General features: G+C 39.9%; 1 protein-coding gene across 1 annotated transcript in view; it reads left to right on the forward strand.

Moving 5' to 3' along the window:
* The window catches only part of LOC145413610 (nephrin-like), a 202,012-nt gene extending 190,430 nt beyond the window's left edge, over positions 1 to 11,582 (forward strand). The window contains exons 18-24 of the mRNA XM_080283265.1: positions 800 to 964; positions 1,152 to 1,265; positions 2,379 to 2,523; positions 2,848 to 3,012; positions 3,297 to 3,412; positions 3,611 to 4,340; positions 10,966 to 11,582. Coding sequence (XP_080139391.1) covers positions 800 to 964; positions 1,152 to 1,265; positions 2,379 to 2,523; positions 2,848 to 3,012; positions 3,297 to 3,412; positions 3,611 to 4,340; positions 10,966 to 11,546 — 2,016 coding nt within the window. The 3' untranslated portion in view covers positions 11,547 to 11,582. The remainder of the gene's footprint in view (positions 1 to 799; positions 965 to 1,151; positions 1,266 to 2,378; positions 2,524 to 2,847; positions 3,013 to 3,296; positions 3,413 to 3,610; positions 4,341 to 10,965) is intronic.
* Positions 11,583 to 13,469: the final 1,887 nt, after the last annotated feature.

Here is a 13,469-nt window from a genome sequence, read left to right on the forward strand (position 1 = left end):
TTTTCCAACGATTTTGCCGCGTCACGTTGAACACAATCGCCAAAAGTTTTTTTTCATATATTTCGGACACTCCCTGGTATCACCCACACCCAGTGTAAAATGAAGTAGGTCGATATGTATTAACATTCCCGTGCAAGAAACTAACAAACGCAATTTGCGGAAGTCTCACAGGTCGCGGTTTCCGACAATTGCGCACCGTTGCAGCGTGCGCGACTGCATTTTTTGGGTATTTTTTTGACGCTCCTGGGCATCACCCTGACCCAGTGCAAAAACAATTAGGTCGATGTTTATTACAGTTCTTGTGAAAGAAGCGAGCAAACGCACAGACACACATATACACAGCTTGACTTTATTATTTAGATACTCGTATATCATTCAAGTTCATCGGTGAGTTGTCTTTTGATAACTGAGTCCGCTTCTAAAGGCTGGAATATTATTTCGTTCTTCCAGATAAATGAAAATTAACCTTGTTGAGATTGTAAGCTAATTCTCATATAGTGAATATTTATTCTAGGGAGACAGTTGAAAGTAACACCTCCTTTTGATGGGGCACAAACATATCATTTTGCTGCCAGAATGTGATGTTACTGTGATTTTTTTTTTTTTTTTTTTTAATAATAATTGATGTTCTTCACATTTATAAAAGAAAAGAGCGAGAGTATGTGTGCATAAGCTTGCGTGGGAAGTTGTCATAAAATAATCGAGCGATGTGATATGAGACATTAGAATCATTACTATAGTAAACATTATCCATGAAAACGCTTGTACGAATGTTGTGAGAGGTGATGTATACTTGCAGCTGGTGGACAAAGTGATGGAATGGTCCTCATTGCTGGAGATCCGCAGTGTATCGGCTCAGGACTACACCAACTACACCTGCACCGCCCACAACCCGCTTGGGGAACTGAGCCTCACCTTCACCCTATCTCCGCCCATCCTACCAGCCACGCCCATCCACTTCAACGTCAGTTGCCTTGATCAGAAAGTTGTAGACTTTGTGAGAGGAAGAAGGGAAATCTCTCTCTCTCTCTCTCTCTCTCTCTCTTGGTGATGTATTAACCTAAAGCATTAAAGAGCAGCCAGAATATGCATTTAACAGCCTGTGATAATTCCAAGAGCATAACACCATGTACTCGGTTTCCCTCTGTCAGGTGAGTGCTGTGTCCGACAACGCTGCCTACCTGACCTGGCTTATCAACCTCCAAGGAGCTCCCCCCACTGGCTTCACTGTCAAGTACCAGAAAGAAGGAGCATCTGACTTCCAGGTAATTACATCTTCGGTGTCCAAATTTGTGAACGAGTGCATATTATGTATGGATCTGTGAAGGAAAGAAAATTAATGGTAAGCTGAATTAATTACATCGGTGCCACGAACTTAACTATGACAACTCTTAAGGGTATAATGTAGGCAGGTCCATAGGGATCATAAGCTAACTAATTTTCATCTCACTGTCTCAGATCTACCTGCGAAATTCACTCCAGGCCGATCTTTAGCTTGGCTGAAAATTGAGGATGACATTTGTAATAGAAGATGTAAAATCCAGAATACACCATACAGGGTTAGGACTACCTTTCCCCACCTTCACCCTCCTGTAGGTTTCTTCTTTGCCAATTTTCACTATAATTCAGTCGGAAACATTGGAGTTTTTATTTTTATTTAAGGGGGACAACTTCTGTGACAATCTCTTAGAAACTACAAACATGTTATATTCATCATATTCTCTCAGTTTCTAGGGGCCTAATTTCTACTGAGTTTGAAATGTGTGTTGGCTGAAAAACAGATGAAAGATGAAAAGCTGGGGATTGATGGTTTCTTCACACACCCTTTTGGATGGTAGCTAATCCTATATTCACCCCATTGACTCAGAAGTATTTACCTGCTAATTTTGAGCCCGGGCCGGTGAATGGAGTAAGTGGCTAGTGAGAGGTGGCTCTGTTCCCACTGTGACTCGTAGAGAGCTCGTAGACAATATCAATCCCTCGCGCGCGCGCGCGCGTGCGTGCGTGCGTGTGTGTGTGTGTGTGTGTGTGTGTGTGTGTGTGTGTGTGTGTGTGTGTGTGTGTGTGTGTGTGTGTGTGTGTGTGTGTGTGTGTGTGTGTGTGTGTGTGTGTGTGTGCGCGTGCGTGCGTGCGTGTCCAACTGAGACTACTTAAGAGACATTGTTTAGCCCTTACACGCATGTACTAGGTTGCTTTTGGATGATGAAATACATTGCATGGAGGAAGGATGTGATAAAAACAGTAGTAGCTCGTGATGTATGTAACTTGTTTTATTTATAGTTTCATTTCTCGTTACGTTGATCTAAGTATCATGTTGCCTTCTTCCCAGTGTTGTACAGTAAAGGCTCAGTACTCGTAGTAAAAACTGGTATTTGCAGTACTATGACGTGGCAGGTGGCAATCAAACCAGCACAGTAATTCCCGACCTTGCTCCTGGGGCCCGGTATGTCTTCGCTGTCCTCGCCTACAATGACCGTGGCTACTCCAATTATACTACTCCTCCCTCCTCACTCACACTCACAGGTAAGACATCATCGCTGGTTTTTCCCAGTCTGTACTTGCCAAACTGTTGATATTCTTTATTTAAGAACAGCAAGTACTAAAGCAAATAAAATAGGTGAGTGAAGAGAAAGAAAAAGCTGTTTCATGTTTCACAAATCCATTATTTATGTAGTCTTTCGAACTTTCTTTGGGCTTGTATAAAATTAACAGGACTACTTGTCAAATACCTCCTCAAGAGAACTAGGTAAGGGAAACTGGTTAACATTAAGTTATACCGGGCAATAGACTACCGTCGAGTATAATTTTGTGGTCTCCTTGTTTGACGGATGATGTTCCTGTGGTAAGGCTTGAGGGAGGGAGTTGCAAGCAGCAGCAGCGAGGAGGGCATAGCGAGAGTGCCACGTCTCATCCTCCTGCTCACCTCTCTCACCGGCACAGCTCTCCTCGTCCTCAACATTTCCATAGTCGTTTGCTTCCTCCGACGGCGGGCCATCAGGAGAAACATGTCTGGTGAGACACTAATTGATATTTATAGTGCCTACCTATGATGTACATCACATGCCATGAGTTGCTGATCATATTATATAGTAAAATTACACACACACACACACACACACACACACACACACACACACACATATATATATATATATATATATATATATCTATCTATATATATATATATATATATATATATATATGTATACACGCACACACACACACAATCAATCAATCAGTTAATTAATAAGTAATGAAGGCGTTTTTGGTATTATCTTGAATACAAACATTTACAGTGTCATCAAGCAAGACAACTGCCATTGACGTCTATACTCCTACAACCGCCACGGCCTTCCAAGCAGATGATGTTCCATTAGCCTCTATGTCAGATGCACCTCCTCCAGACTACCAGGTGATCCTTCCATGTGGTGCTGTTTTATTGGAGATGAGGCTCAATTTTTGTTAAGGTTATCTGTAGATGTAACAACTTGACTGATGTAACTGTTTTTAAGGTTATATAGAGTTCTTGTTCCAGTCCTAACTCAAAAGTTCATGTCAACATGAAAAATTCAACAAATTCTTGCAACATAACAATATTATATTTAATCAGGCTGTGGAGTGCAAGACACAGGTGGATGAGTGTGACCAGACAAGCCTAATGACCTCATCTGAGAGCACCGACCCATTGGACCGTGTCCCCACACCTCCAGCCCCACCATCACGCCCCAGGTCCAGAAGTGCAAGTCCCATACTAAATGGTGGCTTCAGTGTCCAGGACGACAGACAGAGCCATGACAAAGGTGTACTTCACGTGGACAACCCCACCAGCCTTTTGCCAAATGGAAGTCCTGGTAAACTAGAGGCAAGATTCCCCACAGAGACCAGTGTCCCGGCTCGTATTTCAAGTAACCCCGATGTCTGTCCCGTAACTTCCACCAGTAGCACTACCCATTCATCTGCACTCCGTCAGGAGGGACTACGTCGTCACTTTCACAACAGCAAACAGGACTCAACTTCTTCAGAAGAGAGTTCAGATTCTTATGCTCCATCACCCAAACACCTGCACCCTAAATTCCGTTCATCATACCAGCAGGCTAGGCCAACCACACAGGTCATCTATCATGGACAGCCTCACCTGCAAAAACAACTTGAGAAACAGCAGCAGCAAGAGAAATTGCAACAAGAATACTATCAATACTGCAAGGATCATGCTGTGTCACCAAGGTTTGGTCAGACATGTAGGCAATCATCAACTCTACCCTCGAGCCTAAACCCATCTCAACTATCAACATCGACCTCTAGCTGCTGTGAGGCCAGTTACCATCAGCCATATGTTGCAGGTAATACATTTAAAAGAGACTCCCATCAAATAATTACTTAATAATGGATTTTGAAATATGTTTGCAGGATCTTTGTTCCAAGAGATACCCATATCATAAATTTCATTGCAATAGATATTTTCATTTTAATCGTTCTTGAAATATTTAATAACGCTAATACCCTATGGAGCTCATTATATTACAACTGTGAAAGTAATACCTCCATTTACTTCAGTATTCTAGAAAAGATAAAATTAAGGCAAGATGTTACACAAAAGTATATTCTTATCAAAAGTACCCTGTCTGTTTTTTGGAATATCAATTACAGTTTAAAGGTTTTATTTATGAAGCTCTGACTGAAAAACTTGGCTTTTAGATATAGGAGTTTTAGTACTTTCAGATACAGAATTCTGATTGACTCGTATACAGTACAGCCTTGCCATGTGATTGCTCAGTTTGCTTATATGACCAATAAGAATATAGGCTTTTCTAGTTTCGCGATTGTTTTCAATTATACGACCGTTGCTATACTAGTTTTCTCGTTATACAATCGTTTTCTCGGTCTTTACGTTGGCTACACGGTAAAACCTGGTACTGTGACGACTCAGTATGCGAAGATGTTATATCAGGTGAAAACCTATTGTATATCGGTTTATCGTATATCAATGTCGTTTTAACATGGGTTCATTGTGAATACGTTTTGGGTCAAGGATCTCATAACGAATATATATATATATATATATATATATATATATATATATATATATATATATATATATATATATATATATATATATATATATATATATATATATATTTTCCAGTTATTATTGATTATTTTTTTTTTTTAAATCTCCACAACTGAAGTGTATTTTCTGTATGCAAGTACTGTATATAGATGATATAAATGAAAAAAAAAAAAAGAGTGCAACAAATGCTGTTTCAAAAGCAAATGTAAATATTATCATGAGAAAGATTTGTAATTATCATATTTGTTTTTTCCCTCAGTTTCCCTCCCCAAAACTTATAGTAGATTAAACAAGTGCTCGTGGGCCCTTAGGGCCCCTCACACTTGCTCCCGCGGAGGACTCTCGCTTTTATGTGCTGTTCTAGTGTAACGTTGCCACTTGGATTTTTTGCAGCTAACCAATTAGTGATCGTGTTATTTCCAGCTTCGGGAATGAAACCCACGTTTATTTTAGTTCTACCACTGGGCCAAAAATTCTACGGAGATCCTATGCCGGGCTTCGGGAGCAGCGTTTTTTGGTCAAAATGTGATCGCTCATTAAATATAGTAAAAGTTTTTCAATCGTGATGGGACCAAGTTTTTTCACATCAGCGAATTTTTTGCGATTTTTTTGCCAATTTTAGTGCGATTTGAATGTGTAGTTTCGGCTGCCTAAATACACACACACATACACACACACACACACGGCTACTGCTATAGTATATTACTGTAGATAGGACCAGAGACTTGTGAGTAGATATGAGTGTTATGTCACATAATGTGATGAAATCATACTGAATGTGATTGATATTGTTCACAACATTATCTAAGCACTATATACAGTATATATATATATATATATATATATATATATATATATATATATATATATACACACTCGCTGGTGCGGTGGTACCGCTCGCTGGTGCAGTGGTAACGTTCTCGCTTGCCAACTGGTAGACGGGAGTTCGCGTCTCGCTCAGGTTGCGAAAAGTTTCACTGACGAAGTGGGTGGTTACTGTCCCCCTTGAGCAAGGGGACGGGTGTGTGCGTGTGTGAAGGTCACAGCCTTGCCCTTAGATCGGACTATATGAGCTCTCAGCTCCCTTCCGGGAGGGTAGAAGCTGACGATCACGACCATCAAGTGATCCTGACCGACTCGGTGAATTACATGATGACTACTGGTGGCAAATAAAATGCCCATAAATAGTTGACGTACTTCGTAGCGCCTGGAATACGGTGTACAGTATTTAATGATGCCTACTGGATTGATGCTAATTACAATGGCAAGGTTGGGAGTCAACAGACACCAGTGGCAGCGAAAAGGTTGAAAATGAACTTCTTGCTGTATGAATTTATTTTAAAACCAGTTATGTCGGAACAAGATTTTCATGTTACTGAGAAATTTATTATCCCTAACGCTCAACTGTAAATTATTTAAATTTTTTTACTCCCACCCAGCTCCCCTTCTCCCCTGCATACTGCCAAATTAAAACAATCAAGTACAAACTTAGCCAATCCTGTCAGTACAGTGAGAACGGTGTCAACTTGACACGAAATCACCTCTTCTACTGTGTAGAGACACCCAGTCTACAGTTGTTACTCAGTATATCGAACTTGTTAGTCGAAACTTCGTCTTTGTAGACCTCTGTGAGTCTTCTGAACAACCTTCAGAAATTTCGAGCAATAGAACTGCTGCTCAGAGTGACGCAGTAGCCAGACTGAACAAAAGACAAATTTGTATTTTATATTCTTTAATAAACGTAAAATGTTTGTTATTTATGGATACAACATCATAGTTAAACCTTGCACCCACACAGTTGAAATAAAAGTGCGAACTGCGACCACATATAAATCAGTCAGTTATCCACCAATATAGTTTTGTGTAAATGGAATCTGGGGTCGTTATAGTCCTCCCAACAAACATCACCTACACCAAACTGTTAGTTCCAACAAACTATCGGCTATATCCTCAGGTTTCCTCCCAAGTATTTCAATATATCGAGAGTATACTGTTGTCCTTAGTCTGTCTGTCACTGAACTCCCAAGTAGATTGAAGGGATTTTAGTGGAATATGACCTTCATATGGAGTTGAAAAACCTGTCTTCCAATCTTTCTTATATGACTAACAAGACAAATAATCAAAGATTATCATCAGAACCTAACCAATATATGCACAGAGTATAACCTGAGCCCTTCCAAGGATTTAATAAAACCTTCCATAAATAAACCGAATCCTGCATACAAACAGATTGCTTATTTGTGCTACCATTTTGCTGAAATTGCATAAACGTGTACTCTAACCATAGTTAGATATAAAAGAGTAGCTGAATTTCAAAAGAAACTGTTTTAAAAATTAATTTTCATCTATCTGTCGGAAAACCTATTAGTTCTTGAATGTAATAAATAAACCAGTTGTGTACCTTCAGTCACCTTGTCAACTTGTAAGAAAATAGTCCTATCTGAACTAGAAAAAATAATTAGTGCTCATTAATACCCTTTCCTTAGTAATATTTGTTTTAAAGACTGGGTATGGAGTTTCTGTCTGACTTTAGACGAAAGTAGGCTACTGATATCTTAGCATCTGCTTCGACAAGGAGGCATCGTTTGGAATTGAGGGAGGAGGAGCAAAAATCGTGCTAGCAATAGTACTGTATGGGCTAATTGGTTAAATTTATCCACTTTACTAGCCGCTTAGGCCACTTCACTGGCCTAATTGGCTAGGCATTCCAGGTTGGCTGGGATTTCAGCCCAGACTGATTGTCATGTAGTTAGCAGTATTCTGGAAAATGCGTTTTCCACAGACAAAGAGGCACACAACGCATAATAAAGTTGTATAATTTACTGAAAGTCAGGAAGACTTCCATCCCCATCCGTGAAGCGTCTTACAGGGGTCGTTCTTAAGGAAATCCCCTTGGCCGAGACATTAGCCACCAATCCAAGAAATTTCTGTATGATAGCAATCTGTTGTTTGGCGAGCTTTTGGAGCACTTTGGTGCTCAAAACACAGGCTTGTCGTAGCAGGTTGTTCTGATTGCCCGTAATATGCTGTGAACTATTAAGTTGTTCACATGCACTGCTTCAGTGCTCAAAACACATCACACACAGATAGCTAATTCTGTTGGCTCAGTTAAGAATGGTGGTTAATATGGAGGCAGGCTCCCATCTCTCTCTCTCTCTCTCTCTCTCTCTCTCTCTCCTACGTGCATGCGTGTCTCCAATGCCACGACAATTCTCGAAACACCTATTGCGTTTTCTCTATGTGTTTTCTTAGAATTTCTCCCACTGTGCTCACCACTGATTCTTCATACACTCCATTATGCTCGCATTTATTTTTGAACCACCCATCTATTGAGTTTAATTTATACCGGCAAAGCCAGACTCTCATCATTCCAACCTTTAGTTATTGCAATAAGTAAGTTGTCCTAAACTGTTAAAAAAAAAATCACTAAATTAAACTAGGTATGAAGCTTGGAAGTTGAATGTCCTGAGCCGGTGGTGGGACGGTAGCTCTACGGCGTGGTGGACCCCGTTAGCCAGAGGAATACTGAACTTTTGCAGGGCAACCGCTGGCCACCGCACTGACATAACGCCTGTCGACCAGGGTGGTGGACATGTGTTGAAGAAATGATGAAACACTTAAACCCTCTAAAACCCCCCCTCAAAGTGAATCGTGTGTAACAAATTTTTGCCTGCGACATTTTATCTGGATGGCTGTGCAAAATTTGTGGAAAATGACTCAATGGGAGCAGCTGGAGGCACCCCCTCCCTCCTCTCTCTCTCTCTCTCTCTCTCTGATACCATGCTGCTCTCACAGGAAATGGGCGATTGCAGGAATCGTTGCCACAGCATGAACACAGACACTTGCTCAAGCTATTGCATCATAAAAAATGGAAATAGAAAGATGTAAAGATAAATTTAAAATGGCCTCAGTGGCTAACCACATATTCGGCCTTGTAAGGGCAGTTTTGTCCATCGCGGCCTTGAATCCATTGCAGTGTTTTCTTTGTAAGATGTTTTAGAGTAAAGCACAAAACCTGTGAAGCTGTAACTTTACAGAAATATAGAAGAGGCCAGTCTTATTATCTGAAAGGAATATGGTTACAGTTAAGCAAACATTTGGCCAGTTATTGAGACAAATGTAAAATGTAGGCATGCTCTCTTCCACACCTTTGTCTTCAGATCTTGTTGATATTACACGGGAAGCTACCTTAGGTTAATCCAAGTACATGTTCCAAGTATGAATGACCTTGAACTATTTCAAAGGTCACCGACTTGTTTATGATGCCTAAATTTCATACCTTATACCATAAATAGTTATGGCGAAGCTTCCTTATTGTGGCTACGCAGTAAGTAAATAGGTAGTTTGTTATTGTTATTATGAATATTATTAGATAATGGATAGATGGATTATTATTATTATTATTATAGACATTATTATTATTATTATTATTATTATTATTATTATTATTACTATTATTATCGTTATGCCAGTAACGGTTGAAGGCAGACAGCCACATCAAGTTGAATAGCGACAATAAATTTTATTGTAATTTTCCTTATGATGGAGAATTTTCCGGATGGTAATAACATTGTTGGAATAAATTCTTAGTCTTCCCACGAATGTAACACAGGAGCTGTCAAGGGATCCCATAATGTTTCATTCGTGACTGGAGCCAATTTTAATATAAAAAAAGGCAACTTATGCATGTCTCATGGAATAAAATTATGTCACTTATTTTTTTATTCTTGCATTTACCAGGAAGCAACTTGCCAGTTTGAAATAATAATCATTTTCTTTAAATATTGCAAATAACGTTTTAAGAAATCATCAGTTTAGTTTTAAAAAATGCTTCGAATGTAACGTTGAGTTTGTACCAAAGTATTATAACAGCCATATCTCTACCATAGCACTGTGTGATATGTAATTTAAGATACAGACACCCTTAACCAGGTGAATGTTGTAGCCCAGTGACGAGAGTAGGGTAATTGGTACTGGGGATTATGAATATTCGTCTCTGTGGTTGTTATCTCTTTTTTTGAAACCGAACAGCAAGCGGCCGAATTAGTGCAAAGAAATAGTGTTTTATCACCCATATACTGATCTGTCTATCTATCTGTCTATAGCCCGAAGCCCTAATCTCGCAAAGGCCGGCCGCAGACAAAACTCCTCCAAGTCGCTCTGTCACACACCATTTGACTGCCCTCCCCCCATCTCACTCCCCCATCCCTGATATACCTCTTAACTCTTAATTTCATTTATGGTCACTAATAAAAAGCATAGTTAAAGGTTTGCAATGTTGCTGTCAGTCCTCTGACCATAAGTTATATTTATATTTTGGTACAGTACTGAAAGGCTACTGAATGGATATACTGTACTGTATGTGAGTGGATTTTAAGGGAGGAGGAGGGGATGGGACAGGCCAAGCATAAGATGGATGGATATTATGGTAAATGAGTGTCTGAGAAAGTGTGGCAAAGAATTTGATGAAGCTATGGTGTTGACAAGGGAATGAAAAATTTGGATGAAGTATGCATTATACCGGTACATAAAAGCAACCCTTTTTGAACTTGACCGTCGAGAAAGTAACCGTCTGATAAGTGTGTGGTATATACAGTGCATTTATAAAGGGAAAAATATGCAGATGGAAGTTGGTTATAAGTTTAAGATGAGTGGTGAATTACGAAGGTTTGAATTAACTATGAATGATTATGAAGCTGTCTCCAGTGGCTGTTCCGATGATAATTCTACTTCATGTTTTTTCTTTTCCTTCTTTTGTGAATCCTGTTTCACCACATCTGCAAATGAGAGCAGGATGGTGCTTATGATGATGATAACCTTTGATTGGGAATGACGCATTTTTATTAAATTGTGTATTTACTTACTTTTTTTTTTTTTTTTTTTTTTTTTTTTTACAGATACCGCTTCGAGATATGCCACCTTGCAGCCTCCTCGTAGAAGCTGTCTGAAACCCTCGCAGAGCACACTGCAGCGCTCTAATTCCGACCATACTCCCTACTCCAACAGCCTGCATTGTATATATCACCAGCCTTGCATGGAAACACAAACAGACACATGTTGTCAGAGCAGTCTGTATAGCGACCCCTACCTGCACCCTGACAGACCCATCACAGAACGGTCTCAAGAGTACCCAATGTATTATACTCGGTCCAGGAGCTATGGCGGTGGAGGGTGGGCGAGACACAACAGCATCAGTGGCAGGATTGGTTACCGCCATACACCATACCACGAGCCTCAGGACTTTAATGTGACGCCAGACCTCTGCAAAGTGGACTCCACCACCACCAAGCGGGTTGGCTGGAAGGAGGTGCTCCATGAGAGCCCGGTGCGTGGAAGTCTGGCTTCTCATGCCTCCACTGACACCTCCACCACCTCATCCACCAACTCAACCGTCACTCTGGGTCCTACCAGGCCTCCTCAGCACACCTCAAGGCCCTCTGATGCCTACACCAGGGTTGTGACCAGGGATGACATGTAACATTGCTCATTAGTAGAACAGCAGTTTATTGTTAGATTTGTATCTTTTTATGATTACCTTATACAACTGTATGTGATGTTATTTATATATCCACGATTTCATAACACGATATATTTTTTGCACCTGAAAATTTTCACATTTTGCAGAGATAGTATGCAGAAATTGTAATGTAGGTTCAAATGAACAATTCCATATCCCTGAAAGCTGGGAAAGATATGTTTTGAATGTATCATAATGGCCAAATACAGTGTGACTAAATCACAGAGCTTGGGATTAGAAGATTATAAATAACAGGTGTTGATAAGACTTAAAATTTCACTTAGTCTGTGTGATTAGAAATGGGATGCGATATTTCAAATAACACGCAGAACTGCACTATTGATTGAGTTTTAATAATAAGAGTTACTTGTTGTGAGAATAGTCTCTATTTTTTAAATGCTATATACCAAAGAAAAATATAATTGTATCTGAACTTCTCTCCTTCCACGCATCAGTGCCCATCTGTCTCCGTTCCCTCATCTTGCCCTCTCCTTTCCGTCACACACCTCGGCTTTCCTCAGTCATATGCCGACATTGATGGACATTGATTACCTGGCTGCATGATCTCCGTGGATAGGTGATCTCTGGGGATAGAGAGGAAGCAGTACTACTGTAAAGGATCCAGGTTGGACTTCCTTTATTTTCAGCAGACAGAATTCATGAAGTAAATAAAATAGCCCGAAATAAGTATACAGTTATCCGAAAGGAATCAGCAGCCCATATTTTCCAGTACTTATATGAATATGATCTTAATGCTTTGTCATCACTGGGAAGGAAAATACGCCCCCCCCCCCGGCCCTTTCTGGATCCGTTCCTACACTATCCGCATATTCCTCATATGCAGTGTGGTGTATGTAGCAACATAAATGGCTGGAAGTGGAGATCTAGAAATCCCCTTTCGTATTCACGTAAGGATGTAGCAACCCTACCACCCACCAGTTACGTTGAAGGTAGGCTCTTACCTCCTTTGATATACGAGAGGGTTATTTTACCTGGGGTTTCCTACTTCTGCTTCATATATTCACTGAGATCAGAGAGCCAGTTTCTAGATTTTCCCATCCTACTTAAGTATGTGAATTTTGTGATCTTATATGACGAGACTGGAAAAAATTATGAGATAGGTAAAATGTATGACAAAATGGGAGCTCCAATCCTTCTATATTTTTTTTTTTTTTTTTTTTTTTATGGTGGTTTTGGTGTTGGCAGACTGTGATTGCTTGCTCGGTCTTTTTCAGTAGCCTTGTTATCCTGTTACGTTTAGGACAAGTCAGGCCTGCTGGACTGAATGCAGAGTGAGGATAAAACCTTCATGACAGTTGATGGCATTGTTACAGTCAGAGTATCTAGTCCTTGACCCTGTTAATAAAATCTTTTTATAATGTGGCATTCATTATCCTCAGAACAAAATAGAAAAAAATCATTAAAGCAGCTAGTTTATTCAGATATGCTACAGATTGTGGTGGACACCATAGGCATTAACTTTGTATGTTTGGGTCATTGAGTTAATTATTTTGTATCCAGACTATCAATGGCAAGTTAACTTAAATGCAAGTGTAAGACGCCCCATTTCCTGGTGGCCACAATGGCAATCATACCCACAGACTAGGAGAAAATGACAGTGGTGTCGATAAGCTAAAATATTCGACTTCAGCTTAAATACATAAAAAAAAAAAAAAAATCAATAGAGAAACCATGAGGTAGCAACGAGGAGGACGCAGTGAAAAAGCAACTGTAACAGAACATTACAGTGTGAAAAGAACAAAAAACTTGATGAACAGATCTCAAGGGCTTATAAGCTACTACGTGCTACAGGCTTCACTGAGAGACATACCTTCAGCTCCTTTTTAAATCAATAAAGGCGTTAATCACTTTGAATTTATATAT

The sequence above is a fragment of the Coenobita brevimanus genome, chromosome 97, assembly GCF_032717465.1.
Source record: "Coenobita brevimanus isolate Jiangsu-jjx chromosome 97, ASM3271746v2, whole genome shotgun sequence".
NCBI classification, from domain to species: Eukaryota; Metazoa; Arthropoda; class Malacostraca; order Decapoda; family Coenobitidae; genus Coenobita; species Coenobita brevimanus.